We start from the raw sequence: 27,547 nt of genomic DNA, 5'->3' as shown, positions 1-27,547 counted from the left end.
GTTGTGTACATTGAGGTTTCAAAAATAAAGCACCACAGAAACTCTGAAATTCAAATATTTATGTAAAGTTCATTGTTACTTCCATAAATCAATGGAGTAAAAGGTAATCTTAGCCATTTTGATTATGAAGTTTTACAAATGCAACATTATATATACATATTCGTATCACTGGATTTCGTTTTCATTAGATATCTAAGTATGGTGATGTGTTTACACACAAACTACAAATAATAAATACTAGACAAATACCAACTTAGGAATGAGATTAATGCCTGCGACACCATTAAAATATGCGAACAATCAATCCGATTCGATTTCGTTGTTTGCCATTTCTAATGCTGATCCCATAGCTTCTGTCCAGTGGCACTGGTGATTCTATCCATTGAGAACTAACCAGCACCGACTCTCAACATGGATAACGCATCAGACTCAGACGATTCTGACCAAGGTCAATGCCACTTAGTGAATAATCAATCAGATACAGTAGATTCTGACCAATGGCAACGACTCTCGTCGTGAATAACCAATCAGATACAGTAGAATCTGACCAATGGCAACGACTCTCGTCGTTAATAACCAATCAGATACAGTAGAATCTGACCAATGGCAACGACTCTCTTCATGAATAATCAATCATGTCATGTAAGTTTTTTCTCTTTCCTTTTAAACATGCGTTGTCACAAAACAGTATTGCCATTTTGAATAGACATGTCACTTTCGGTTATGAGTCCGACTGTACAATGTAACGGTCACGGAGGTAGGGATTTGGACTGGCAGGAAGAAAACCGAAAATCTTCCGGATGAGATTTTTTATTCAGCTCTTTCTTCATCTTGTAATCCCTCGGATATTTTTCATCGCCAATGTGTAAACTGAATATGTGATAACTACTGGTAACCATATAAAGTCACTATGTATCGTAAAATAAGACACGAACGAATATTTTTGACACCAAGCCAGACCAGACCCAAAAGCTTCTGAAAGCAACACCACAGGTTCAGTAGAGTTATTGTTTACCGGAAGTGTCATGTTATGGCTATTCCGGTAGTGTCGATATTACAGATGACACAACTGATAAGAAAAGATATTCAATAATGAAAATAATGCATTTATGGACCTTACGATTCCTTATAAGTGGCGTTTAACTTCAATCCTATCTTGATACACTAGGTACAGGATTTCTTTCGCCCTGCTAGATCTTGAATAACCATCCTTTGTGTCTGCGTTTGATAGTAAATCGAAGATTAAGACAACCGAGTTCCTCTGTGTTCTCATCCAAAACCTTGAATACTACTTCATAGTCACCCTGTAAATAAAATAAGATGAATGAATGAGTTTCAGTGGGTTTCTGTCAAATGTTATCTTACATTTCTTAATTACCTCTATTTGAACTGAAAAACAGGAACGATACAAAAGCATTTAATATGAATATGAATGAGTAAATCTTATTTGCAATATGTAACGAATTCAACAAAAGTGTAATATGGATATTTCAATATAGATATTGCAATAGATATTAAAGTTTTCATTCATAGTATTTGTCAATTCCACCAAATCGTCATTACTTGTCGGCGCTAACTCGTCTCGCCCATCCGCTATACCTTTAATCATAAGTTTTGGAATCTGTCGACATATTATAAGCTGTTCAAGAGTTGTGTTCCTAGAGAATTCATAGAACGATAATCTTGTAAAATATAGAATTACCGACATAATAATAATGTCTTCAGGACAGACACTTTCATTTTTGAAGTAAAGATAAAAGATCGCAACACTTGGGAATTAATGAAAAGATACTTTCATTTATATCGTCTATATGAAAGTGATATTTTAGCAACGTCTTTATTAAGTATCGACAATAATCTGGTTAAGGAATGAACAATCTAGATGCATTCACCAAACATGCCAATTAAAAAAGCAAATAAATATAAAGGTGGTCGTAAATGGTCAATTGAACAGTATATACATTCAGTTCATCTCGACATAAGTATATCATACCATGTCCTAAACGGGAATTTACGTCTGAAAATATCTCTTCAGTATCAATGGCAGATTCAGAACTATGTGAAATATACAATGTACAATGCTGAATAGTTGCTTTGTGTGCAGGGGTAACATTTGGTCCGCTCCCGTTCATTTCGTCGTTAATTAAATCCCATGATATTGGGTCGAGGCCAGCTGACACGATCCAGTATTTCAGCAATGTCTGTATAGTTGTGTGTGCTCTCGTAATGAGAGGCCGGAAGTAGTTTTCAAAATGAGGTACGCTCGTACAAATCGTCTGACCACCACGCGCTGGCAGCGTTTACGTTTGAATTAATTTGTGGAGGAAATATGGAGTTAACATCTCAAAGTATTCGCTAAAGTACACTCTGTTGGCAGGATAAACTAATATATACCAACACGGATAAAAGTGCACGTGTTCCATCGCCACCAAAGCACGTGTGCATTTCCTTGGTATGATCTGACCTTGGGTGTACACAATATGGCATCAAGTCAACATTTTGATATAATTAATCGAAAACTATGCATCCAAAGACATGTGTTGTATCTGTTTTTATGTGTGGGAGATATTAATCACAGATAGAGGCTAGCACTTTAACCGTATTGACGAATGATAGAGATATTCCGAAGAAGGAATGGCCTGTCGTTAATATCAAATCAATATCTGTTCCAGGCAAGTGTGACAACATTTTACGATAATGTGATAAACTGTTAATAACATTGACACATAAGAATACTTTAATCATTAATTTTAGTTGTTAACGTTGTATATTTTGAACCTTGCAAAAATATTGAAAAGGTAATGTTTAAACAGCAAGATTCCTAAGTCAAAAAATATCTAGTGACATATCGAGAAACAACATAACATTTAGTCTTCTTCATGATCTGATTTTAGTGGAAAAGCATTTTAATAATTAGAATTAATATTAATAATATAATATAAATTCAGATAAATATACAGTTTCGAGAACATGTTTTCAGTCTCTGCTCTGATTTATGCCCGAAGCTTCAAACGACACTGAAAGGAAACATTGATAGGTGATAAGTGACATTTAGACGAATCAGATTCATAATATACTAATAATAAAGTGAGTTTCTGTTTGTCCACATGGTATGTTAACATTGACAATATAAAGTGGGTAACCCATCACTGAATAAACGTTCGATTAGAAGGTAGAACGCAGAGAAGACAACAGAGAACGTATTGATGGATACTGTGGACAGGTAATGATTTCTGAACGTTTTTGAGATAAAATGAATGATCGAATATAAACCTGTTGTATTCAATAGACTGACAAATTTGACGGAGGATTCTACATCTGATTTGCAGGAAGGGCATGCGAATTGTACCTTCTACTCCCATTGCATGATCGTAAGAGGCGACAAATAGGCGACAGAATATTTTCCCTCGTTTCTGAACAACTTTGTTTTCGGAATGTCTCCCTTGACAATCGTTTTACCTTTGAACGTTTGCCACTGTGAGGAAGAGTTTAGGTTCTGTTTTCTGGCTTAGACTTCTAGACTAGGGGTGTCCTACACGGGGACTTCGTCAGTATATTTCAGTGTGATCGTACTATAAATTCGCAGTCAGTTCTGCTCTATCATAAGGAGGTTTATACGAACATGACCATAGCTGTTAGGACGTTAAAGATTATCAGACCTAACCCAGCCTGAAAAAGGTTACGTGTTGCAAGTAACTTAAGTTTCCAAGTCTGTCTGACCTCGATTTAAGGTATACACATGAACAGGAATGAAGAGTCATGCGACCCGATTTCGTCGCTGGTCACTCAGTTTTAACGAAAGGATTTCACGTGCAAAATTGGTCATTGTCATAAACAAATTAGATGTGAACTTCTGTGGAAAAAGTGACATTTGTATATCTGGTGTACGACTTTTAATTTTTGCACGCGACAACGTTAACCCGGCTCCCTATATAGTATACGCAAAAAACAAACACGCGGGTAACTTTTTGTTGTTGGGAGTAATAAGGATGGGATGTATTACGGACAAGGTGAAACATCAAGTGAAAGATTCCTTCCGGTATTAGTGATGTTTCGGTGACTGAAGGTAACTTTAAGTTCACCTTGGAATATAATCTATTCATATCGTTGAATAAATGACGTCTTGTTTTGATACATTTGCATAATGACCCAGTTCAGAAAATACACATGTACTTCTCAGTATTTTAAATCATTTAGTATCGAAAATTATGGAATAATTTAAAAAAAAAAACGAGCTGCAACATCTGTACCATCCAGATTCTGACATTTATCACGATTTATGTTCTGTTTGCTTACTCGTTGTATCACCTCCTCTCAAGATCACCAGATTCATACCTTGAAAAGTATGTGTAAAAAGTTGCATTCTTCGGAGATAAATGTGTAACAAAGAATTATGATTGTGCGGTTTTTCGGCGTTTAAAATGCCAGGAAAGATACTAGATGAACTCTGGTTAGGTAAAACTTGTAAGGAATGCCTATCCAATGTAATAGATACATGTTTGAGTCTACGTATCGAAATCATACTTACCCAAACAATACAGAAGTTAAGAAAAAATACATTTAAACCGATTTAACGATGAATGAAGCAGTCCTTATTTAAAGAATAATAGTAACAGGACGACGTCGAGGTTCGTAAGGTGTGTGTGTAGGGCTACATATTCGTGTCAGTTTATGTACACGTCGGACTGAATGGCAGATGCCAGCTAGCTCAAACGATTGTCATATAGAATGGCAGCTGTTGGCAATGCCAAGGTGCCCACGTGCAATAGTCATCTGCTTAAAAAGGAAAAACGCCGAAAACACACAACCATGCTGCCACAGTTTGGGGCATGTGGTGTACTGAGATTTATTTAAAGATTTTTTCCCCTCTCTTTAACGTGCTTAGTGATATCTGTAAAATGGATTTTTCTTGTCAGTGGAAGTGACAACCTCGGATGAGTGAAAAAGTACGTAACAATTATATGGTTCGGTAAGTGTATGGCGTATCAGGAACTATTTACGCTTTGTACGAATAGTACTAGATATACATAACCCTATAAAGTGATAGCAACAGTAGGCCAGATAACGCAGTGAACCGAGAGGGCATATTGTGAAATGTCATTAATGGAAATGTAGAGATTCTGGCAAATTTACGGCAGTTCAAAACCTTGAAAATCCGAACTATTTAAGGACAAAGCTCGTGATGAAGAGGGTTCCAAATGCTTTCTCTATGCTGTCGGACACGATAACGTTTGTTTTGGGAGCCTTCTATCATACAGTGACATGTTGGTACATTTAATCTACTTTTAGAGGTTTACTTTTCTCAGCTCTGCTCATAGAGCTTCATGTGCTGTCGTTTTAACTCGATTACATTGTACAGCATTGCGATCGGTCTTCCTTAAGCTGTCCAGTGAGATAGTCAAAAGACACTGCGAGGACAAAATTCCTTAATTCTTCCTTGCTGTAAACGCAGCGACAAACATCGAAACGTGTAAAATGTGAATCCTAAACAAACTCCGTTTACAGTCTGGAACCTTTTGTTAAAGATAATTTCTGATTTATATTCTATTGAAAATGTTTAATTCCGGGACACCCATTAGAAATGATAGATATACCAGACAAGACATCTTTGATCCCTTGGTATGTGGGGTTGCCTAATTTAATAACTGATTTGATTTGTCTTCTATAGTCTCAAAGCTTATAACCAGATACCATGCAACCTTCTATAGTATGATTGCAGTTTGGGACTGTCCGTCGCGTCATGATTTGACAGTAGGGACAAGTATTAGTTACTATAACTAGGCATTAAAATGTGGACCCCACGTGATATAAAATGACGCATTTGACAACCCACTCCATCAATATTTACTGAACTCTCCCATCTCTTATGTCATAAAAACACCGCTGACTGATGAGTGACCACCAGGATTGTGGACAATAAGTGATAGATGGAAATGGACAGCTGGATGTTATGATACTACAATATACATGTTACACATCCAGTGCCTTAATGACCATGTGGAAATTGATACAGGGACCTCGATATATCAATGTGATCATGCAAAAATGTTAGCGGGGTCGGAAAGATGTAGATACATGAATTATGACAGGCGTTATAGATCCAATGGTTTGGCGTTAAGACGACCTAAATGGTTGTAGTGACTATTAGTCATGTGGTTTCATTGTGATGGTATTATTGCAATGTTGAGAGCCAGCAGCTGATGATAACGTATGGATGAATGGATACATTGATAGAAGGCATTATATAACTAATAAATATATTTTAAAAAGAAAAAGATGATAAAGCTTGACCATCACTTGTTTTTGTTTCCATATTCAAACACTTCACTGGTTGTTTTGTATAGAAATAAAATCAACTGAAACACGAACACAATCTGCTGCCATTTAAATGTCAGTCTTTATGTATACTGTGTATTGGATAGAGAAACGTTGTTGAAAAGTGTTTTATGGATGGTTTGCATCGACCTCCCACTTCCTATGTAATTAGGAGCTGGTGACAGGTGCCAGTTTCTTGTGTACAATTGTCGCCTTGGTCTCGTGTCACTCAGTGATAGCGAGAAAAAGTCGTATGTGGAAAAAGTTTTATGTACATGGTGCTGCCATTCATGTCAGCATTTCAAGGTGATGTGAATGAACAATGTATGTATAAATAAATTATCTACTATCTTCTAATTTTTATGTACTTTCATTATTTTTGTGAGTATTGCTTTGAAAAACGATTCATGACACTTGGCAATGCACAGTCACTTTATCAATCTTGTAGACTGGAAGCAGATGTTAAGTAACTATGTCTTCGAACATTTATTTTCCAGAACCGAACATAATTATATGAAACTTATACAATTACCACACAGTAAACATATTTTTATTAGTACACTATATGTTTATGCCCTCGGATCGAAAGATCGCGGGCATATTGGTATTATGCTGTTTTTTTTCCTGTGGTCATTTTAAATCTTGCTCACAACTATTGCACTGTTAGAGGTAGCACTTTCATATTTGGCATGTGTGACTTGTGACACGACCTTCCCGGCGGTACTAAATGTTTGACCATGTGACCTTGAAAACAAATAACATTGGCATTAACTATTAACTAAATCTTTCCAATCATTACACTATGAAGACGTAAGTGTTTCTAAAAGTGTTTCAATACAGCCCCACAACGCATTGATTAACTACAGCCCTATAGTAGTTTGTTTCGATATCAATGTATTCCCACAATGCATAGCTTACACTGTAACCACATAGCTTATATCTTTATTTTTGCCCCATAATAATATCTTGCGCTATAGGACAACACCAACATTATCTGAGTATGCTCATAACACCTAACTTCACTTTAATCCTATACTATTTGTTTCACAGGAGACCTCAGTACATACTTATAAGTAACTCTCTAACGCCTCTCTTATATTTCAACATTAGTCCAACAACTTATAGTTTCACTCTAACTCCTCAGCTCGTAGTCACTGTAGCAAGATTTTCAAGCGAACTCTACTGATACTGTACATCAGTAGGCTGGCAGGAACATCGCCTTTGTTATCGTTGACTCTTATCTAAATACTCATCTTGATTGTGTCAGAAAGTGGAGATAATTCGTAATTATACGACTGATAAGATACGTATATATACTTAAGACAAAAACATATAAGGATAAGAGAGAACATTTTCAATACCTGGTTCATGTCCCGTTTACAGATTAGGGTATGACACGTGAGGACATCTGCACTTAACGTTCCATCTGAAGCTGGAGAAATGTATCGATTTCATCAAAAGAAACTCTCAGTTTTTGTTTGATTTGCTCTTCCAGAATTAACAATTTTATCGTAAGTCAGCTTGTTATCCTAACTTAATTCGGGACTCTGTAGCTCTGGTTCGTGCATTAAACACAGGTGCATTGACACATAATAAAAACTCAATAAGATTTTAAAGATAAAGGCGTTATATGGATAATGATAGAGAATGTGAAATCATTGTTGACAATGAGGTAAAATAGGTAAACATTGGTTTTTCTGGTAGTCACATTTTATTTATATTTGTTATGATAACGTTGGAAAGAAGAGACGTAAAGTGACATTCGCAACATACTATGTTAAAATAAAACTATTACATTTGTTACACTATAAGTAATGCTACATGATATCTACCGATAATCGATATCCATATTAAGGACATGTACCAGTTTCATTATATTGGTTTGGTTTTCAGTAATGTAAAAATCCTCTTTTTAATATACATGCTATATGTTTGACTTATGTTTATCTTGACAAATGAATTGTGCGGACAAATATCTTCCAGATTAAGATACCAATTTTCTAAACGAATTCAAAAACACCAATAATGTCTTTCAAAATTTCCAAATTTTCGGAATTTGTAAACCATGTTGCTACTCTTCCCTCAATACAGCTGTACAATACACTTTTAAATGATTAAATAACACAGAAACATTTTGCATACATATATATATACTGGGAACCAATATATAATCAAGAATTTTGAAATATCTGGTATCTTTGATCAGAAATGGTTTTGAGGCAAACTAATCTACAGTGACAACAATCTCATCACTTTCGATTTTGATGGAGTAGATAGTTCACTTTACAAGTGATTCCATACATTACAACTATTCCACAACTAACCCGATATATACGCACATTGTGTCTTTTCACAACTAATTCGGTATTTGCACACAGAAGATACATTGTTGCTATTTCACAACTTAACTCGATATATACCCACGAAAGTAACAATGTAGCTATTTATATATTTACTCATCAGGCTCGTTATTTCACAACTAACATGTTTTACATATTTGTACTAAGAATAAGCTGCAGTCATTTCAGAACTAATTTGCTATTTTATCTGTATTAAGTTACATTGCAATCCACAAATTGTATGACACTGAACACACAAATAGTGTTAATATTACATTTTCACTGCTACCTAGAAGTTGCAGTCATTTTCTGCTGTTAAACACCAGTATTTCTTAATCTGTTTTGATTAAAGAACACGAAAGTTTCTACAGAATTCGAGTACACCTTAACATGAATGAAACGCCTACGACATAGTAAGATGATCTGAAGCGAAAGAATGTGTAGACCGTAGCGATCAATATGCGGAAAATAGAGTACACAGAGAAAAGTTAAGCTTGTTTGTGTCATGTTTTGCCCAGAAACGAATGGGCAAGATATATAAAATGTTTATTTAGCAAACATGGTGGAAAATGGTATTTTTGGCCTGTTTCAACCTACACGAAATGTTACCAATAGGTTAACATGAAAACAATTACTGAAGCTGAAAGAAAGTTGTTGTTATTTTTTGACGCCGTAGTCTCGGGGTGGCAATAAAGAATGAAAATAAATAGCAGAGACTTTAGAACTGGCAGCAAGATGAAAATAACGCCTAGGTGGTCCAATTAAATGCTGTCACGGCCCTCAGGTCCCCCTCTCTTCCCCCACCCCTCTCGGCCGGCATGTCGCAGTCAACAACAATAGAGGCGGTAGAAATGCGTTGCCACGCGCCGAGCTATATCGATATTGTGTGTGTTTTAGCCATTTTGTAAACCAATTACCTATACGACTAAACTATAAACGAATCACATAGTCTCCACCAGATTAAACCGTCCCAATACAAACAATGTGTACCTACCGCGCGTGCTAGTAAGTGAAGCTTTACGTAGAGTAATGTCTGTTCGTATTGTTTTCCTACTACCTGATTGTTATTTATTTCGGGGACGGCTGAAGAAAGTCGTTGTCTACGTTTAATGTCACTTAACTGGCTAAAGGTAGTGCTATCTATACATATGCCTGACAATGTTCGAACGTTGGCCGTGTACTGATCGGTTGTTTTTATTCGACGCTAATTACATTTTGTAAATGAATGTGTTCCTTGGAAACGCTTGTAGAAAGTACTTTAAAATTACTTTACTTTAAACCCCTCTCTAAAACTATACATCTTAAAATAATTTTGATGGTAATATGGTGAATGCAATCAAACTTCATGCTTAAAGTTCAATACTCAAATAACGGTGATAAGTGAGGTGATAAAGGCTTCGCCGGAGTCCTAAAGAGTTTGTAGCGGGCAAGTTAAGCAACCATCAGAAGCATTTCCTTCCACCATGATAACATGCTCTGTCCGTTTAGGTCTGTCAATCTACGTATGTACCTATTTGCAACCTTCTCCATTTTTCGCATTTTAGGTTGCTTTAGGACCCATGCATTGCTGGCGATTCCCAGAAGGACGAAAACTCTGTGTGATGTAGTTTTATTTTTATTGGAAAGTGCCATAGAAGATGTTACTTATTTCCTACCGACAAATTCAAGATGTGTTACTTTATGTTTAGTACATAATCACATGATCTGTCATTTTGTAATTTGAGCATGATTCATGATATTAAAATGATGTTTTTTATATTTTTTTACTTCACTCATAACGCGATGTAGATTTTTTTTTGAAGAATGAAAGCTGAACGATACGTCACGAAGTGGGAGGTTGACAGCTATATTTGTGCACATAATGAAACATGAGAATGCTAATCAGGAAAGTGTTTTCTTCCTGGGGGAATATATTTGGATAAATCCTTGATACAGAGCTTAATTATAAACTCAGTTATCGATAAGAATGAAATCTATCTCCCTTGCTATTTCTCAAGTGTTGAAATTCTCAATAGGCTCTGGCGAAAACGGTAAACATCTCTGCAGGAATTTTTCTTATCCGTGTCATAAGCCCCACATGTAGCAGAACAAGTGTTCTATATCTTTAAATACTACTTATCTCGAGTATTGTACTAACGCCTATTGCTAATTTGATGGATTAGAATTCACGTTTCACCTTGAGCTCTTCCGCGTTTTGAGGTTACTCGGTACGGTTTTTGGTATAATACTTATATACAAGCGTTTATATGAAACGGCATTTTGACACTGACACTGAAGATAGCCACTGGTTGGGTATTCACAACATCTATAAATATTTACATAGTTTTGGTAGAGTATTTAATGCCTAGATTGTATAGGCGGAAGGAAGCTCTTAATTTTAGCGTATGTTTAGTGAAAGTAAGTTGTGCTTTACGACAGCGAAATAATGGAGACATATCGGAGACTGAAATAAGCACTGTTTAGCTAGAAATGCATTTTTTTATTAGTTTGTTTTTATATTAGTAAAGAGGCTTCAGTATTTCCTAATCATCTGTCGTATACAAATATATGATCATCACAATAAACAGACAATTCTTTGTAATTTCCATGCTTTTGAATAAGTGGGATGCCAATTTTGACGAGATATTCTAGAAACCACTGGTTTTAGGTTTGTAGGTTAACAAAGGACTTATATAATTTCTTTTCCTATCGATCTTTTTAATATCTGCAATCAGTATATCACATTATATAAGTGTATTATATGCATGTACTATAGTTTTTAAGGTTTCATTCGAAAGCCTTTGTAGATGATGAGTCAAGTCTTTTCCGTATTTTTTCTTCCGAACTTCTCGTTTGGCATCGCCTCGATTTGGGGATGAATGTCAAGCGTTCCGTCAAGAGAGCAAGGTTAAAGGTCATGTCAGCGGACAACATAAAATCTGTACTCCTAACATTAATTTTACGGTAGCGACAAGTAGGCATGTTTGTAAATATACAGTGATCTGGTGTGATGGCATACGACCGTGTCGGGGTTTTCATCTGTTATCACCGCATTCCATTCAAGTGATAAAGGACATAAATCGTAAGAAGAGAAAAGGATGGGTTGATGATACAGTAAAAACACGAGTCATCACTTTATCCAGGATCAAATGAGAGAAAGGAGAAAGGGGTGGACTCAAACGTTCGAGTAGAAATGAATATTAAGAAATCTGCTTCCTTCTTTATAGAAGACTAATGACAAAAAATGATTCACAGTGGGTAATATTTGGTTAACATAAGCCTTCGATTTATAGGGAGAAAGTGTGACCTCTTTCGCGAGGCATGATAAGAGACTCCGAGAAGTTGATTTTGTTTCAACTAAAATTGCCTACCAAAGTTACTCTCGTGAATTAAATATGATTATAATAATGGTCCCCAGCTTAGTCGCCTCTTACGATGATATAGTTGGGATAGCACGTAAGTCCTATGTCTATAGAACATTTATGGAACATTCGTTTTACGAGGTTCTGTTAATGTTTATTTTGGTCCCTGTACCTTTGTTCTGAGGAATTCTCACTTAACGATGTTTTTGCTTAATGTCATGAAAATCTAGTTGTGAATTGTATATGAACTTATGATAGGAGAATGATTCATGTTAATATCCGTTTCTGTTTTAATCCAAGTTTTTGCAGGATTCGTCGTTTCTGAATGTAAGGATCCCCACATGCAACTCATTGTTATGAAAGCTCTTTCAGAGCCCCAAAAGAGAGAATTTTGATGATTTTATTCTGTTACCGATATACGTCCAGAGCCATTATATATACGACACCAATCCTCTGCACTCTTGGTCTACTTCTTAATTCTGAACAAGTGGTACGTAAAGCAGAAAAGTTCCCTGACGGACGACGGGCCTCAAAATAAACCCCTGAGCTTTTGTTACTTTCGTTTTGTATAGTTTAACTCATTTTTACTTCTATTAATCGCCATCTTGAATGGCGAAAGACATAACTAACTAACCAATCTGCTAGATAAAATAGAAAAAGTACAAATGACAGATTTGAAGAAAATGAATAAAATATATGCTTACTCTTACTTTGACAAAGGCGCCAGCAAATCCTCCTATTTTGGGAATATTTAGAGCCAGGTCTTTAAAATTAAACTCGCCAGCTTGGAATGGACAATGACATTGTATATTGAAATTACGTAACCGTTTCGGACAGCGCTGTCTTCTTTCAAAAGTCTCTAAGTTCGCACAAATATTATCGTAAGTACTGAAAAGAAAAAAAAACATGAATTATCCATAGAGTGCAGAAAATCAATAATATAACATATCCTTAATGCTGTATAGATAACGTTTGTAAAACGGTGATGAATTCGGACGATATGACGTGTTAAAACAAATTAGATATTTCAATATTCATGCACACACAACATACAGTCGTTGCACCGTCCAGCGGATACTGCCTTCTAACCATATCTCCGACTATTTTGTTCGTTAAGCGAATTCCAGATTCTAGTTCGTCAGCCTAGGCAGTCAATCTCTGACAAACAATCGATTGATCGTCATAAACAGATATAGACAATGGATAACGTGTGTGTTATTGTACGTTCGATAAGATGTTATTAAAACTTACCTATTACCAATCATATCATTGTTTTTGTTATTATCACACGTGGAATACGGAGCTGTGATTGGTTTAAGACTGTTATTGTTTCTGTTGTTGACTTCATGGCGTCACATTCATTGTGAAGTCACCAAAGAAAACCATATCTCCAACTCTTGTATCAGTCAGACAAAATTCTATTTCTCGAATGTAAGTAAAAGTGGATGCTAGTTAAGTCTCAACATCTGTTCTGTCTCATATGAGATTGTTGAAAATCGTCACACAATTTTCATTTCACCTCACCAGAGACTTGGCAAACGAAAAAAAAATCTAAGAGTATACAGCAAACTTGTATGAGAAAAATTCACGCAAGATCCTCTTTAATATAGAGGAGGTGGAGTATGTAATCCTGGTAAGTACTAGCCGCAATATACAGCTCGACTAGAAAGAAATTTTCTTCAGCTCGGTCGATTGAGCGTCATACTAGTAAGTCATGGTGCTTGGGTTCGAACCCTAGTGGAAACATTGAAATGAATAAATGACCTTTATTGCAAAGTTAATAAATACGACATAATTAGATAATTTCTTGTATATAGAACATGTTAAAGTGTAGATGATAAGTGAAACGGTATTCAAAATTATTATGTTTTAACCCGCTAATATCTTCATCGTTCCTGTTGCATAATAGAACCGTCAACATAGTTTTAGATTGTGGATATTTACGATGTAGAACAACTAGTACAAGAGCCAGTTGCTCACACCCAGGTGTTTACCATCATATTGTGTGTGTGGCACAGGAGTGGGCGGGGAGAGGATCTCGGAAGATAAACATATCAAGACACAACCTCTTTAACACGATGATTTATAGTACTGCGTAGTCTGTTGTCGATCGTGGTACCGGGTACAATCCTTATCGTCTACTTTGGTCTCGCACAGTCGGGCGGGGTCACTCGAATGTTTGTACACCTAATAGCTAATAGAATATAATTACAGGTGTCGAAATCGTCCTGTGCCTTTTAATTATAGGAATGACTGTTAAAGCCAAATAAAGGTCGACTTCGTTAAGGTATTTTATGTGTTCAAGGTGACAAAATACTGATGTCATACGGACGTAAACTTAAGTGATGTCTCTATCCACCTGTTTATAAAGTGCCTACATAGCAGTTTCATTTTTATGCTTACAAACGCATTCTTCCGTTTGGACAATTTAGTGTCTCTGACATTAATGATTTAAACATACTTTTAGATAATAAACGCTGATATTGTCTATATCGTATCATGATTTTTGTCTGTTACATATGTTATATTTCAATTAAACTTCAGCACCTGTGGTTTCTTATGTATGTGTACCAAGGTACCCGTCCGTTTAAACACAATTGTTCCACTTTTCATCAAAATTGCCAGTTCATCATCACATCATTGAAGTGTTGTCATGAATTATCAAATTTCATTTTTTCGGCAATTATTTGTGAAATATATTATGAAGATGTAAAATGCTATTTTCCCTTTGAAGTATGAAGGAAATTATAGACCAGATACTAAACAGTTTAAAAGAGACACGGTGTGTAACAAAGCCTGCCTTTGTTGAACATGTCAACGTTTTCGTATCAGCGACAAATATAGAAATTGTTGGGATGTTTCCGACACTTTTTAAAGATATATAATAAACGATATTCCATTTGTTTGCTTGACTATCTTTAAACTGTTAAATGTCTGCATATATACCTTACCCTCGTTTTATAAATTCTGACTGAATCGAATAATGATTTTATGTACATTTTAAGTATCAGTCTGTCTGCACAATCAATAGGACCCAAGCCTAAACACTCAAATAAGATTGTTATTTCCCTGTTTCAATTACCTTTTTGTTGTTGTAAATCATAAGGCATGCTTTATTATCAACCCCCAATCAGGCCAGGAAACGTAATTTACGAGTCTAGAGAAATTAACAATTTCAGTAGGGTGGTTTAAAGATACACACCTAAGTGTATGCCACGCACACGTGTTTACACATTAAGATGAATATAGTTTGAACCCCTTAATAATGTACATTGTAGACCTTTTTCATGTAATTGCAATTAGTATACCATTATCGTCCCAGACTTTTCTCTATGGCAATTTTCCGAGGGCAACGTCTGTTGAGACGAAAATTAAAATTAATAGGGATTTAAGTTAGTGTTTAATCGGAAGAAAAATAATGAAATTTAATGGTGTTTAACAAATCCTAGTGGTATTGGGATTATTCAATCACGAAGTCCCGAAACACCCACGATTATTTTACATTGTTTTGGTGATCACACTCAGATTGTATTGCCATATTGCCGAAGTACTCACAATCCCAATCTTATAGTCAATATTAGTTAGGAATTTCATGGGTCTATTTACCAGATAAAATCAAAAGCAAGCAAGATCAAAGTAGATCAGCAGGTCATAAGTCTGCGATGTATATAGTATGATAACTTAAAATCTTAGTACTTAGAAATGACATTTCCAAATGCACAATAGAACAATAAATCATATATTTGTAATATAGCGGACTGTTAGACTCTTACTTAAGGAAAAACCTACTAGAATGCACAGATTACAGTGGAGTGAATGGATGGGTTTGTGGTGGGGTTGTCTCAAAACGGATTACTATGTATATTACAGGTTTATCTATGTAGCAAACAGATTTGTTTAAGTCATCGTACGATTTGTGTGTTCATTGATTAACCATCGCTAAGCTAGAGATATGACGATCGGTGCGTTTCTTGAGATGACCTCCTATTGTCAGTATCTAAGTGTGTCAGAAGCGATATGTCTATACATTACGTACATCTTTGTTCCAGAAAATAAGATTTGCAACATAAAACAATAATAAAAAGTCCATGTTTACTGTTATAGTTAAGTGTTCATGATCTGACTTTATGTATGACTATTTATACGGAAACTTTAACTACATTCAATTTAGTAAAATACATATATCAATATGGAAATGGTCATTTTAACAGAATTTGATATTTACAATAATATTATATAAACATATTCATAATATGTACATATAATAGTTATAAAATATGATATTATCAGAAAACAATGTTTTTTTTTTGTTTTACTTACCAAGAACCTATGTGACTATCAAAGCACGGTACTAAAAAGGCAATGCCAATAAAGTATTTTTTAACTTCCAGTTTTATAGAAATCCTTCGCGGGAGATCGTGTGAGATGTTTCCCGCCATGCTGACATACAGTGTCCCAGGTGTAATGATAGGAATCGGGTTAGCCTTGAAATCGTAGAAAAATATCGGTCGTTGTGGATTTTTCCCTGAAAATTGCAAAAAAACAAAAACATATATCAGATATGGATTGATGATTGATACACTACCTTTTGGTTGAACAAACGGCGGTGTAACTATTGAAGTCCCTAGCCCTTTCTTTCCCCATACAGTTAATACATGGCATATACTATCTGAAACCTACATTAGCTCGCTTTTGATCGATAGAGCAATGCTTTTGGTAACGCTGTTACCTTCAATCAAATATTTTATAACATTTTTGCTGGGGAAATAGAACAATTTTTAAAAATTGCTTAACTCTTATATCACTAATGCAGTGATAATATAAGGTAGCGTATAACAGCATTAAGGATAATATAGCTTTACTAGTGATGATATAACGTTCGCACGTTTCAATGAATTATCGTTTTTTAATGAAATTATATTGATTTCCTTCTCTGTCGCAAATGGACGCCAACAAACCGTAGGTTGAATAAGCTTAATTCCATTTAATGATTGCCATGTACATTTCTGTTTTTCTCTAATTTGGTATATAGAATAGTTTTGTAGGCGATTCTTAACAGATAACATCATAGATTGGTAGAATACAACGTTAATCATCTAATTCAAAATGCCATCGTCTTGTTGTCAACCGTAACGTCAAACTTTCTGACGTCAAGAACTATTTTATGTTCGGATCCGCTTTAATGTTTTCCCGTTGAATTGTCTGCCGTTAAATATATCACTTTCTGTCATATTTGTGATAATTTATGATATTTAACGAAAAACACTTAAATATCTTCTCTGTCTTTGCTTTCTCAAAACCTGTAAGAAATGGTGGTCAGCAAAAGCAAGAGCTCTTTATTCCTAAAGACCATTGTTACAGATTTTTACAATAAGATGAAAAAATATGCAAATTCACACAAAAATGTGTTGTTTATTTTCATATGAAGATGGTTTGATTTCAAACTTGTTATTAGCATATTGTGCGAGTTTGGTTAAGTGTACAAATTACAAATAATGCTGACTTTTAGTTTGTTTTCTATTCGTCTATATTCTATAGGTTGTATGAAAACAGTTTTCGCGGATGATGTATAGCACATGAAATAAGATAATCTGAGTTAGCAAGTTTTTTAAACTCGACCGATAAAAAGTAAACGGCTTGATGGTGACAAAACTGATATTAAGTAACATTCAATGAAGCAAAGCGAGAATATGTTATTCTGTTTGAAGTGCATGATGCTTTCCTTTCATATTAATCAACTTATATTCGTATTATGACATGCGTACTTATATTGATTATTCCGGGAGAGGACACTGCTTCATCACAGAAATTTGCCTTTGTGTGCCATGTGCTGGTAAAACAATGATTCACGAATTATGTTCCATTGAAACGCTTTTTACATTCGAATGAATGAAAACAGTGCAATTTTCAGGATTTTATTTTGCCACCTTGACTGTAATTACAAAGTATAAAATTATTATACTTCTTGTATTACATGCCGGTATATACATATAAACTGAAGTGATAATGGTATCTGCATACCAGATCTAACCGAGTTATTGTTTAACCACTGGTTAGACCAATACATATAAGTTTTTGAGGCTGGAGCCCTTGTTACATTAGAGAGATTAAAATGAAGTTTCATAAATGGACAATATTATCTTGTACCAAGAATTTATATTTATTTGGTGTATTTTTTTGCATTTTCTTACACATCGCCTGAAGACGAAGAGGGTAATAATTATATGAATTTTGTATTAAAAACCTGACGATCTATGTAACTCAACTTGGACATTGTATGTCTTTTGTTGCGGTGCGGTATACTAAGCACGTGAAGTCTGCCTCGGAGCAAACAATAAACGTGTATAAGAGGAAGCATACTGGTGTACGTGCGAGCAACTGTTATGGCGTGGTATCATAGAACCACCTGGCACAATCAGAACGGAAATGTTCTCTAAGCATGCGCAGCTATTAAATTTGCTAACAGGTGGTGTATGTGGTAGGTCGTCATTTTTTACCCGTGGGGGTTCGCGCGTGCATGTTTGATCAACTCAAATCATGATGAAAATACCCTAATTTGCATGCTATATTTATACTTGAATCTATTATTTGTATTTTATTACGCATTAAATTGTTAAAAATTCCGACGGAAATGTGAGCATCTCTTCTCACAATTGACACGTTTCTTCATAAATCAAAACCTTGTGTTAACTTATCTATATAATGTATGCTCACAATATATAGCAAAATGTATCAAAGTAATCTATTCGCTATAGTTTTAATGGCTTGTGCTCTACTTAAAACACCAAGCACGAATTCGCTAACGACTCCCCACGTTAAAGCGCTTACCAAAGCAGGGAAAAATAAATCAAAATTTGAATTTCATAAATATATTATTTTTCATAAGAAATAAATAAAAGTTATTATTTGAAATATTGACTTATCGAAACGATATTTGATATAGAGATTAAAGTTAGGTTAGTTCTGTGTATAGATAAAAAAAGAATATTAAAGGTTCACAGAAAATATGCCATTAACAAAATAAACATTTTTGTCGCTTTACTTTTGGTTGACTGTTCATGAATTTCTTTTGAAACTAAAAACAAATATTACATTTTATGATTTATTGAAACGAAGAAAGCCGACAAAGCGGTAAATCTATCAGATAGCACGTACTGTTTCTTTCAGTGTGTTCTTTGATATCCCAAAACAAGTTTAAAGTAACCCTTGTAATATTCATACCTTGTATATACCATACAATTAGTGTGTTTGATGTGTATAAAGTAGTTTCGAACACCATAGAAATGATTCAAAACTGGTCAACGATGGAGTCACAACCGTCTGTAATGTTTGGCACACTGTTTTTTCCTTAAAAGATGGAAATGATGAAACAGTTGTAACAAGCCAAAAACATTTAGCTGTATAGTAAACTGTACATTCCAGTCTATATTGCAGAAAAAGAACACGGCCACAAACTGTAAAAATATTGAAATAGAAATATTTCGAAAGTGTTCTCCGTTATACTATCAATTTTTAGATACGTGATTAAATCAACTTTATGAAATCACGCTTTGTAATTTTGGTCATAATTCCTGTTTCGGGTGAAGTTCATACAAACCTATCCTATGTAACTAACCAATTGAAATTATCATACTATATAGACACTGAATTATCTAACAATTTTATCAAGAATCCAAAATGACGTTTGAAAATATTATAGTGTGATGTAGAACCGTGATCTCACATTGTTAATTTGTCTATACTTATGTCGCCTTGTAGTGAAACTACGTGTCAGTGTAATGAACATAACGAAAATCAGCTGACCAGATCATACAGGGGAAATCAACAACGCTTGCTACTTATTTTATATTCACCGTCCAACAACTTTCGCGACTTTCTACTTAAATGGCCTGCCAAACCAGATTCCCGTATCAATTAAAACAGTTATGAGATCAATCCATTAATATCAGATTTCTTAACTTTATCATGATTCAAACCCATCTTTTTTTTTTGACAATTGTGTTAAAGTCACACTTCTAAGACTCGTCAGTGATGCTACATCAGACAGTTGTTTCGTCCTTCTTGTACTCGTCAGTGATGCCACATCATACAGTTGTTTCGTTCTTCCTGGACTCGTCAGTGATGCTACATCAAAAGTTATTTCGTCCTTCTAAGACTCGTCAGCTATGCTACATCATACAGTTGTTTCGTCCTGCTTGGACTCGTTAGCGATGCTAAATTTTGAAACCCAGAAGTCGACTGACAAAAACCAAAATTGATCGAAAGAATTTTCAAAATCTAGATCGGGAGGTGCATAAGCCCCATTATTGAATACATTTCATAATTCTGTATTATTTGATTATTTCTAGAGAACGTTAAGTCTATGTAAGCTAACGCGGATCAGTATGTGTTCAATAAATTGTCGGTATGTTGCATTTCATATAACAGAATTTCTCAAACGAATAATTATCTGATCTTAGTTATTGTTTCCTAAAGAAAACACGGTTCATCAAAATAATTAAGCTTTCATGTCTAGCATTGCTGAAAGGTTATTAAAAATTACGTGTTCTTTGCTGATTTGTCTTGTAGGTAGCCATTTTTCCTGGGTGGGCTGGGGAAAACTCGTCCAATATATTATAAGGTGAGGTAAATGTGTTCTGTAACGATGATGAATGTCGGGCTAGGTTGGACGACTCACAACAAACCACGGAGTTCACATATTCCTGGCTTTGATGAATCTATAGTATCCTCTTCTACACCAGGTAGGTAGGAATTTGTAATACACAACACTAATTGAGAGCAAAAGTATGTATAACATATGAAAACAGTTTGAATTGATTATCAAACAGTGCACATAGTCGGATGAAACGAGTTAAAGATATTGTTATGAAACAAAATATGTTACTAAAGATTTGCCAAAATTCAAGCTGGTTTAACTACAACTAATGTCACTTTTCAGCACATATTCATTGAATGCGTTGATACATTGCCAGTCCGAATTATCAGCAGTTAGCTACCGTCTCTCTCATTCATAGAGTTTTGTTAGGTTTGCATGTCCGATCGAAATGAGCATTTAATCCTTCATTGCATTTCTACAGAGTCTAATATACATAAAAATGACTCTTAAGTCTTTACCACCTTTACAATTAAATACCTCATGTTGTATACTGTCGACTTAAGTCGAAAGAAGAATTTCTAAATAATTCTACGTCGCATTAGTAATTGGTAAAGACACCAGTTCAATATGTTTTTCTCTGACTATTATGTATAAGTACCAATGCGATTCCACGTATAAGTACAAGTGAAAATATTTATTGAAATCATTTACGAAAAGTAAATGATTTTTAAATCATTGTAGGAAATAACAAAATTTATATATAAATAGTCATAATTTGTATGATATTCAATTGTCTTTTAGCAATAGGAAACATTAAGGTAGTATAGAAAGTTTACTCCTAATTTTTCCTGATAAATCATGTTGAAGGATCTCGACATGATAGATATTAACACACATATTGTTAGTCTCAACGTTGTGGTTTTTTCGGTTTATGTAAAACATACATACCGGAAGTCTAGTTCCAACCCTTTCATTTCTTGCCAGGATTGTTCACGTCTTGATCTTCCAGACGAAGGTAATGAAATATAATTGAATTTTATCATTGCACATATACCTGTTTTCTCCTTCGCTAATAAACCTTTTTGTTACTTCCTAAATCTGCTAATACGCTTTCGTTTAAATTTTGATTTGACCAGGCTACTTATGCGTTTGCCAATTGTTTGGGACTTGTTTAACATCACTTTCTTCCTCTTTTGTATCTTAACATAGGTTCTACCGACATTTCCACCGAAGTTTAATTCCAATAGGTGTAACGAGTGTAGGAAAACGTGTTGGTAATATAACGTGAATGATATTATAGATGCCAATTGATTATTGATATCATATTTGGCATAGCAAATATATTGAAATATAATATCGATATAAACCATTTCTTTTGCAAAGATTTTGAAACAAGGTTTTGGCTTACATTAAACCCTCTGGTTGGCTCGTTCGAGAGCTCGCGAGGGGCCGTAATGTGGTAGGAAATAGATGTACCTAGGGGAAAAACCCCGCGTTATATCATTTTAAAAACAAAGCAGCTATCACTAGCCGAAACAGCGATAAAACAAACAGATTTTTTATCACAGGTATAAGAAATCCGAACTGGCTTTCAATACAATGTGAACGCGGACCATAAGAACATCTGAATCCCTGATCGCTTCTCTCCTGCAATAGATGAGGGGATATGCTATGTTGTCTCGTAATAAAAGCATGCTTAAAGAATTAACAACAAATAGAAGCATACGGACAATGAAATACTTTTTTTCAATTTTTTTATTTATCAGAGTGTCCGATAAATTGAAAACTTAAACAAATGAACGAAAACACTAAATATGATTTAAGTTGGAACAATTTACGAAGTTGATACATCTTTCTCTCCGCAGTGTTATACTCGCAAATAGTTTACGCGCACAAAAATTTCAAATACATGAATCTTGATTTGGGACGTTTCGGCGTTTTTGTCTCATTACTGCGGCTCCAATTCTATACAAGCTGGTAATAATTCGACCAAAATAAATTGAAATCTTTTAAAAGCAATTGATATCAAACGTCGCTGGAAATTTTAATATGCATTTTGTCTTATCTTATCTTATTCATTTATTTGCCGATCTTTAGAACAATGTTTCTGTCGCATAAACGTTTATTAGCCCGTACGTAATGTAAATGACAACCTATGAAGACATTAAAAATCAAAATGATAGGACACTGAAAATGTAAAGGTAACGCTTAAAATTCACAATCAGCAATACCTTTATATCATCAAACGTTCGTGTCAGTTACCAGTACTGACGTCATATATATTTGAATATCAATAGATTGAGGCCTGTAACAATAGCTAATTGATTCATTTTAACGCTTCCAAGGAAATGGCACTTAATGTGGCAACTTTCGACAACTGCAATATCAAAAGAGAGAAAAACAGATAAATCGTATTACGATAGACTTCAAATGTCCAGCTGTTTTCTAGTCAGATAATTAATTTGGAAAGTTGAATAAAAAGAACCCTTTAAATGTGCAGCTTTATTGGGTGAAGAGCAGCTATCTTTGGGTGGTCTGTACTATAGTCGTCCATACACTCCATCCTATTTGCATATACTTTAGTGTGAGAGCGGTGGTGTAACCAGGGTTGCTTACTGAGGGATTGAATACAGCCCTTTCCTTCGTCTACCTCCATTGCTGTCTTTGAAGGTGTAGAGCATCTTACTAAAACGAAGCACGTGCAGAAGAAAGAATGCTATGAAGAACATTGACCTCGCGTCAATCAATCCTGTGTGGTATACTGGAGAAAGTTGGGGTTTTGTATTCAAATGAAAGACGGGGCAATTTAATGACATACTTTAATTCTCAATGTTCGGTGCTTGGTATACGTTAAGTAGATCCTAGCACTGACGTGGATATAGGAAGAATGAGCACTAACCAACCTATCACAGAGGACAAATCCTACCTGGTTCGGTGCAAATCTAGTAAAAGTAAATTACGGTCAAATATGGTAATATCACGCACTTTCAACAAGGAGGCTCTACACGAGGGGTCTATTAACTGTTTTAACGAAATATTATGCCGGGATTCAGGACTGAATTAATTAGAGCTAAATTTGTTATGGGATATTATTAGATACTCCATATAGTGGTCTTATGAAAAAGAAAAGGGAAGTATTTTCCAGTTAAATTGACTGCTAGACTAAAAACATCTTTTGAGCATTAACTGTATTTTGAAGCTTCATAACCAAACAAAACCTTTTTAACAAGCGCTTTTCACAGTTGAAATCATATTATCTTATCATATTATTCTTGGCCATTCGGTAAGGAGGGGAGCAAACCACTAACTCTAACTATTTTAGAAACGGAGGACAGTTCTTCACACATGATAACATTGCTCGTTTGGACTAAGAACTTATTAATCTCTTGAATTAATAATATTCTTCTATGTCCTACAGATATCCTTCTTTTCAAATTGAATCTTCACGTATCTTTTGTATTAAGCTCATCATTGCAACATACGTAATGGTTGAAGCATCAATTCTGATCTCCGCATGTAAGAGAAAAACTTCCTTCTTTGTAAATTGTCACCCGTCGTAGTATTATAACCAAACACTAGAGCGAGAAATAGTTTCCGATCAAATATGCTTCTCCCCTCAAAGCCCTGCATGGCACGTCCGGAACGTTCTATCACGAAAAACGAGTACAAAAGCGAAACAAGCGGTATATTGTCATGATTTCTCAGTTAGGACACCTACATCTTTTCAGTGCGACATTTACCTGTGCTCCGGATACTGAGGTCACAGGTGTGCAAAGGTACGATAATTAACTACTGCGGATAGAGCAAAGACCTGCATTTAAGGTGCGGTACACATCTATATTACAGGTACGGAACACGCCTATACTGCAGGTGCGGTACACGTATGGTACAAACCTATATAACAGGAATGGTATGCACTTTTACAACAGGTACTTTACAACCTGTACCACAGGTAAATGTAATGTACACACCTGAATTGCGGGTTTGGTACACTCATATACTGCGAATACGGTATGCATCTTAACCAGAGGTTCGAACACAACTACATTACAATTCCCAAGTGAACTACAGATATGGCACTCGGCTGTACTACAGTAAAAGTACATACCTACACTTCAGGTATGTTTCACCTTTGCACTACATATATGATACACACCTGTGCTACATGTACAAAACACATCTATGCTACAGGTGCGTTGCCTCCATACAGCTGTATTACATGCAAGGTACACATCTATAATATGAGCACGGTACACTCATATACTACTACTAAGGTACACACCTATATTACATGTACGATATATACCTATATTAAAGGTACGATATATACCTATATTAAAGGTACAGTAGACACCTTTGATACAGGTACAATATATCTTGTACCACATGTATGGTACACTCTTGTACTACAGGTACGTTACACATGTACTACAAGTACGGTACACACAAATACTACATGTACAGTAAATATATGCATCACAGGTACGGTAAACATTTTTTACTACGGATATACACATATATTACGAGCACGGTACTCTTCTGTACGTCATGTACGATATGCACAGGTATATTGCGTACACCGTAGACAACTTTATTACGTCCATATCTACTTTAGGTATGGTAGACACCTTAACTACAGGTACGGTAACATGCTGTACTACATGTACGGTATAGAACGGTATCTTAGGTACGGTATTCCCCTCTATTACAAGTAGGTACACACCTCTACTACAGGTATGGAACATACCGATATTGCAGGCACGGCACACACCTCTATTACAGGTAAGGAACATATCGATACTGTAGGCACGGCACTCGCCTCTATTACAGGTAAGGAACATACCGATACTGTAGGCAAGGCACTCATCTCTATTATAGGTAAGGAACATACCTCTACTACAGGTAAGGAAGATACCGATATTGCAGGCATGGCACACACCTCTATTACAGGTAAGGAACATACCGATACTGTAGGCACGGTACACATCTCTATTACCGGTAAGGAACATATCGATACTGTAGGCACGGTACACACCTCTATTACAGGTAAGGAACATACCGATACTGTAGGCACGGTACACACCTCTATTACAGGTAAGGAACATATCGATACTGTAGGCACGGTACACACCTCTATTACAGGTTAGGAACATACCGATACTGTAGGCACGGTACACACCTCTATTACAGGTAAGGAACATACCGATACTGTAGGCAAGGCACTCATCTCTATTATAGGTAAGGAACATACCTCTACTACAGGTAAGGAAGATACCGATATTGCAGGCACGGCACATACCTCTACTACAGGTAAGGAACATACCGATACTGTAGGTACGGTACACACCACTATTACAGGTAAGGAACATATCGATACTGTAGGCACGGCACTCACCTCTATTACAGGTAAGGAACATACCGATACTGTAGGCAAGGCACTCACCTCTATTACAGGTAACGAACATACCTCTACTACAGGTAAGGAAGATACCGATATTGTAGGCATGGCACTCACCTCTATTACAGGTAAGGAACATACCGATACTGTAGGCACGGTACACACCTCTATTACAGGTAAGGAACATACCTCTATTACAGGTAAGGAACATACCGATACTGTAGGCACGGTACACACCTCTATTACAGGTAAGGAACATGCCGATACTGCAGACATGACACAGACCTGTTCTACATCCTTATACGGTAAAACCCTTTACCAATGGTACGAGTGCTGAACAAACGGGTTTGTACACCTATGCTACATTAACTGATGACTGCATAAAAGGAACGGTAAACAATTTTCCGAAAGGTTCATATGTACTATAAGTGCAATGCACACCTGAACCACAGGTATTTAATGTACAGGTGTGCATCTTTATGACATTTTCTGCAAAAAGCATCATTTAACGAGAAAAGCTTGCAGTCTCGGAAATATCATGTTCATTTATCTCAGATTAACAGATATAGATATCGCGTAAGCTCTGTCGTACGTCGTAACTCATCAGTTGTATGAAAATTATCCCATTTTCCATGTCGGAGAACAAATACAAAGGACAGTATGTAGTTTGGAAAAAGTTTTCACTCAGCACGCGTGTTATGGAGGGCGAGACCGTCACGCACATAACTTTCTTTCATTATAACATCGTTAAGTTTTTTCATGAATGAATTGATAGGTAACCCCACAACAACAAAATGGTTCAGTTTTCCGTGAATGAGCGCAAAAGCCTCAATTTGTTGTACCTGTAGTAGCTGTAGGTTCTAGTGAACAGATGCCTAAGAATTAACATGAAAACCCACTTCTATCCATCAGTATGACATTAACAAGGGCGACGTGGTGAACACGATGGTCAGAACTGTTAACATGATGGGATTTCACTCTTTACTTTGCAGTATGACTATTTTGTTACATAAACTCCTCTTTCTTCCTAATATATATATATATATATAATCACCATCTTACTTACAACAACTTGGGATGGTTTTTTTGTCTGTTAAAAAGAGCGTCCATTGGCCGAAGGAATTATAGAGACACATAAGTTTACACCACCGCTCTTGACTTAGAGTTAAAACTTTGTATTTGTTTTATGGTCTATGTATATGATGTAATTTATGTGATATTTGTGTCTTGATAAAGGGGCAGGTTGTCTCGAAAATTTGACAATTAGCTTGTCTGTACTGTTGCTATTACTCCATTGATCATCTATATATATTTATAGTGGTCGATGTTTTAATCGCTTTTGTGTGGTTTGGTGTTTCTGGTGTTTTAGATTGTCTTACATCTCCATGGACTTTCTAGTTGTCATATATTTCATTTTATAGACGCCAATGGTAGGTTAATAATTGTTTTCCTAAACATAGTCACATTACAATTTTTCAGTAATTCAAATAAACATTGCCGTAGAATTTCTTCAATGAAACGGATTACATCTGAAAGAGATAAATTGAATTTCACACCT

General features: G+C 35.5%; 1 protein-coding gene across 1 annotated transcript in view; it reads right to left on the bottom strand.

Moving 5' to 3' along the window:
- Positions 1-1,190: 1,190 nt before the first annotated feature.
- Positions 1,191-27,547, bottom strand: part of LOC132558018 (ganglioside GM2 activator-like) — a 29,867-nt gene continuing 3,510 nt past the window's right edge. Inside the window, exons 2-4 of the mRNA XM_060222537.1 lie at positions 16,316-16,520; positions 12,700-12,883; positions 1,191-1,304 (exon numbers count right to left, since the gene is read on the bottom strand). Of these exons, the coding sequence (XP_060078520.1) occupies positions 1,191-1,304; positions 12,700-12,883; positions 16,316-16,520 (503 nt within the window). The remainder of the gene's footprint in view (positions 1,305-12,699; positions 12,884-16,315; positions 16,521-27,547) is intronic.

The sequence above is a fragment of the Ylistrum balloti genome, unplaced genomic scaffold, assembly GCF_031769215.1.
Source record: "Ylistrum balloti isolate Yb309-2 unplaced genomic scaffold, AGI_CSIRO_Ybal_v1 Utg370744, whole genome shotgun sequence".
Classification (NCBI taxonomy): Eukaryota; Metazoa; Mollusca; class Bivalvia; order Pectinida; family Pectinidae; genus Ylistrum; species Ylistrum balloti.
Note: the sequence above shows the minus strand (reverse complement) of the source record. Positions and strands in the feature narration are given on the sequence as shown.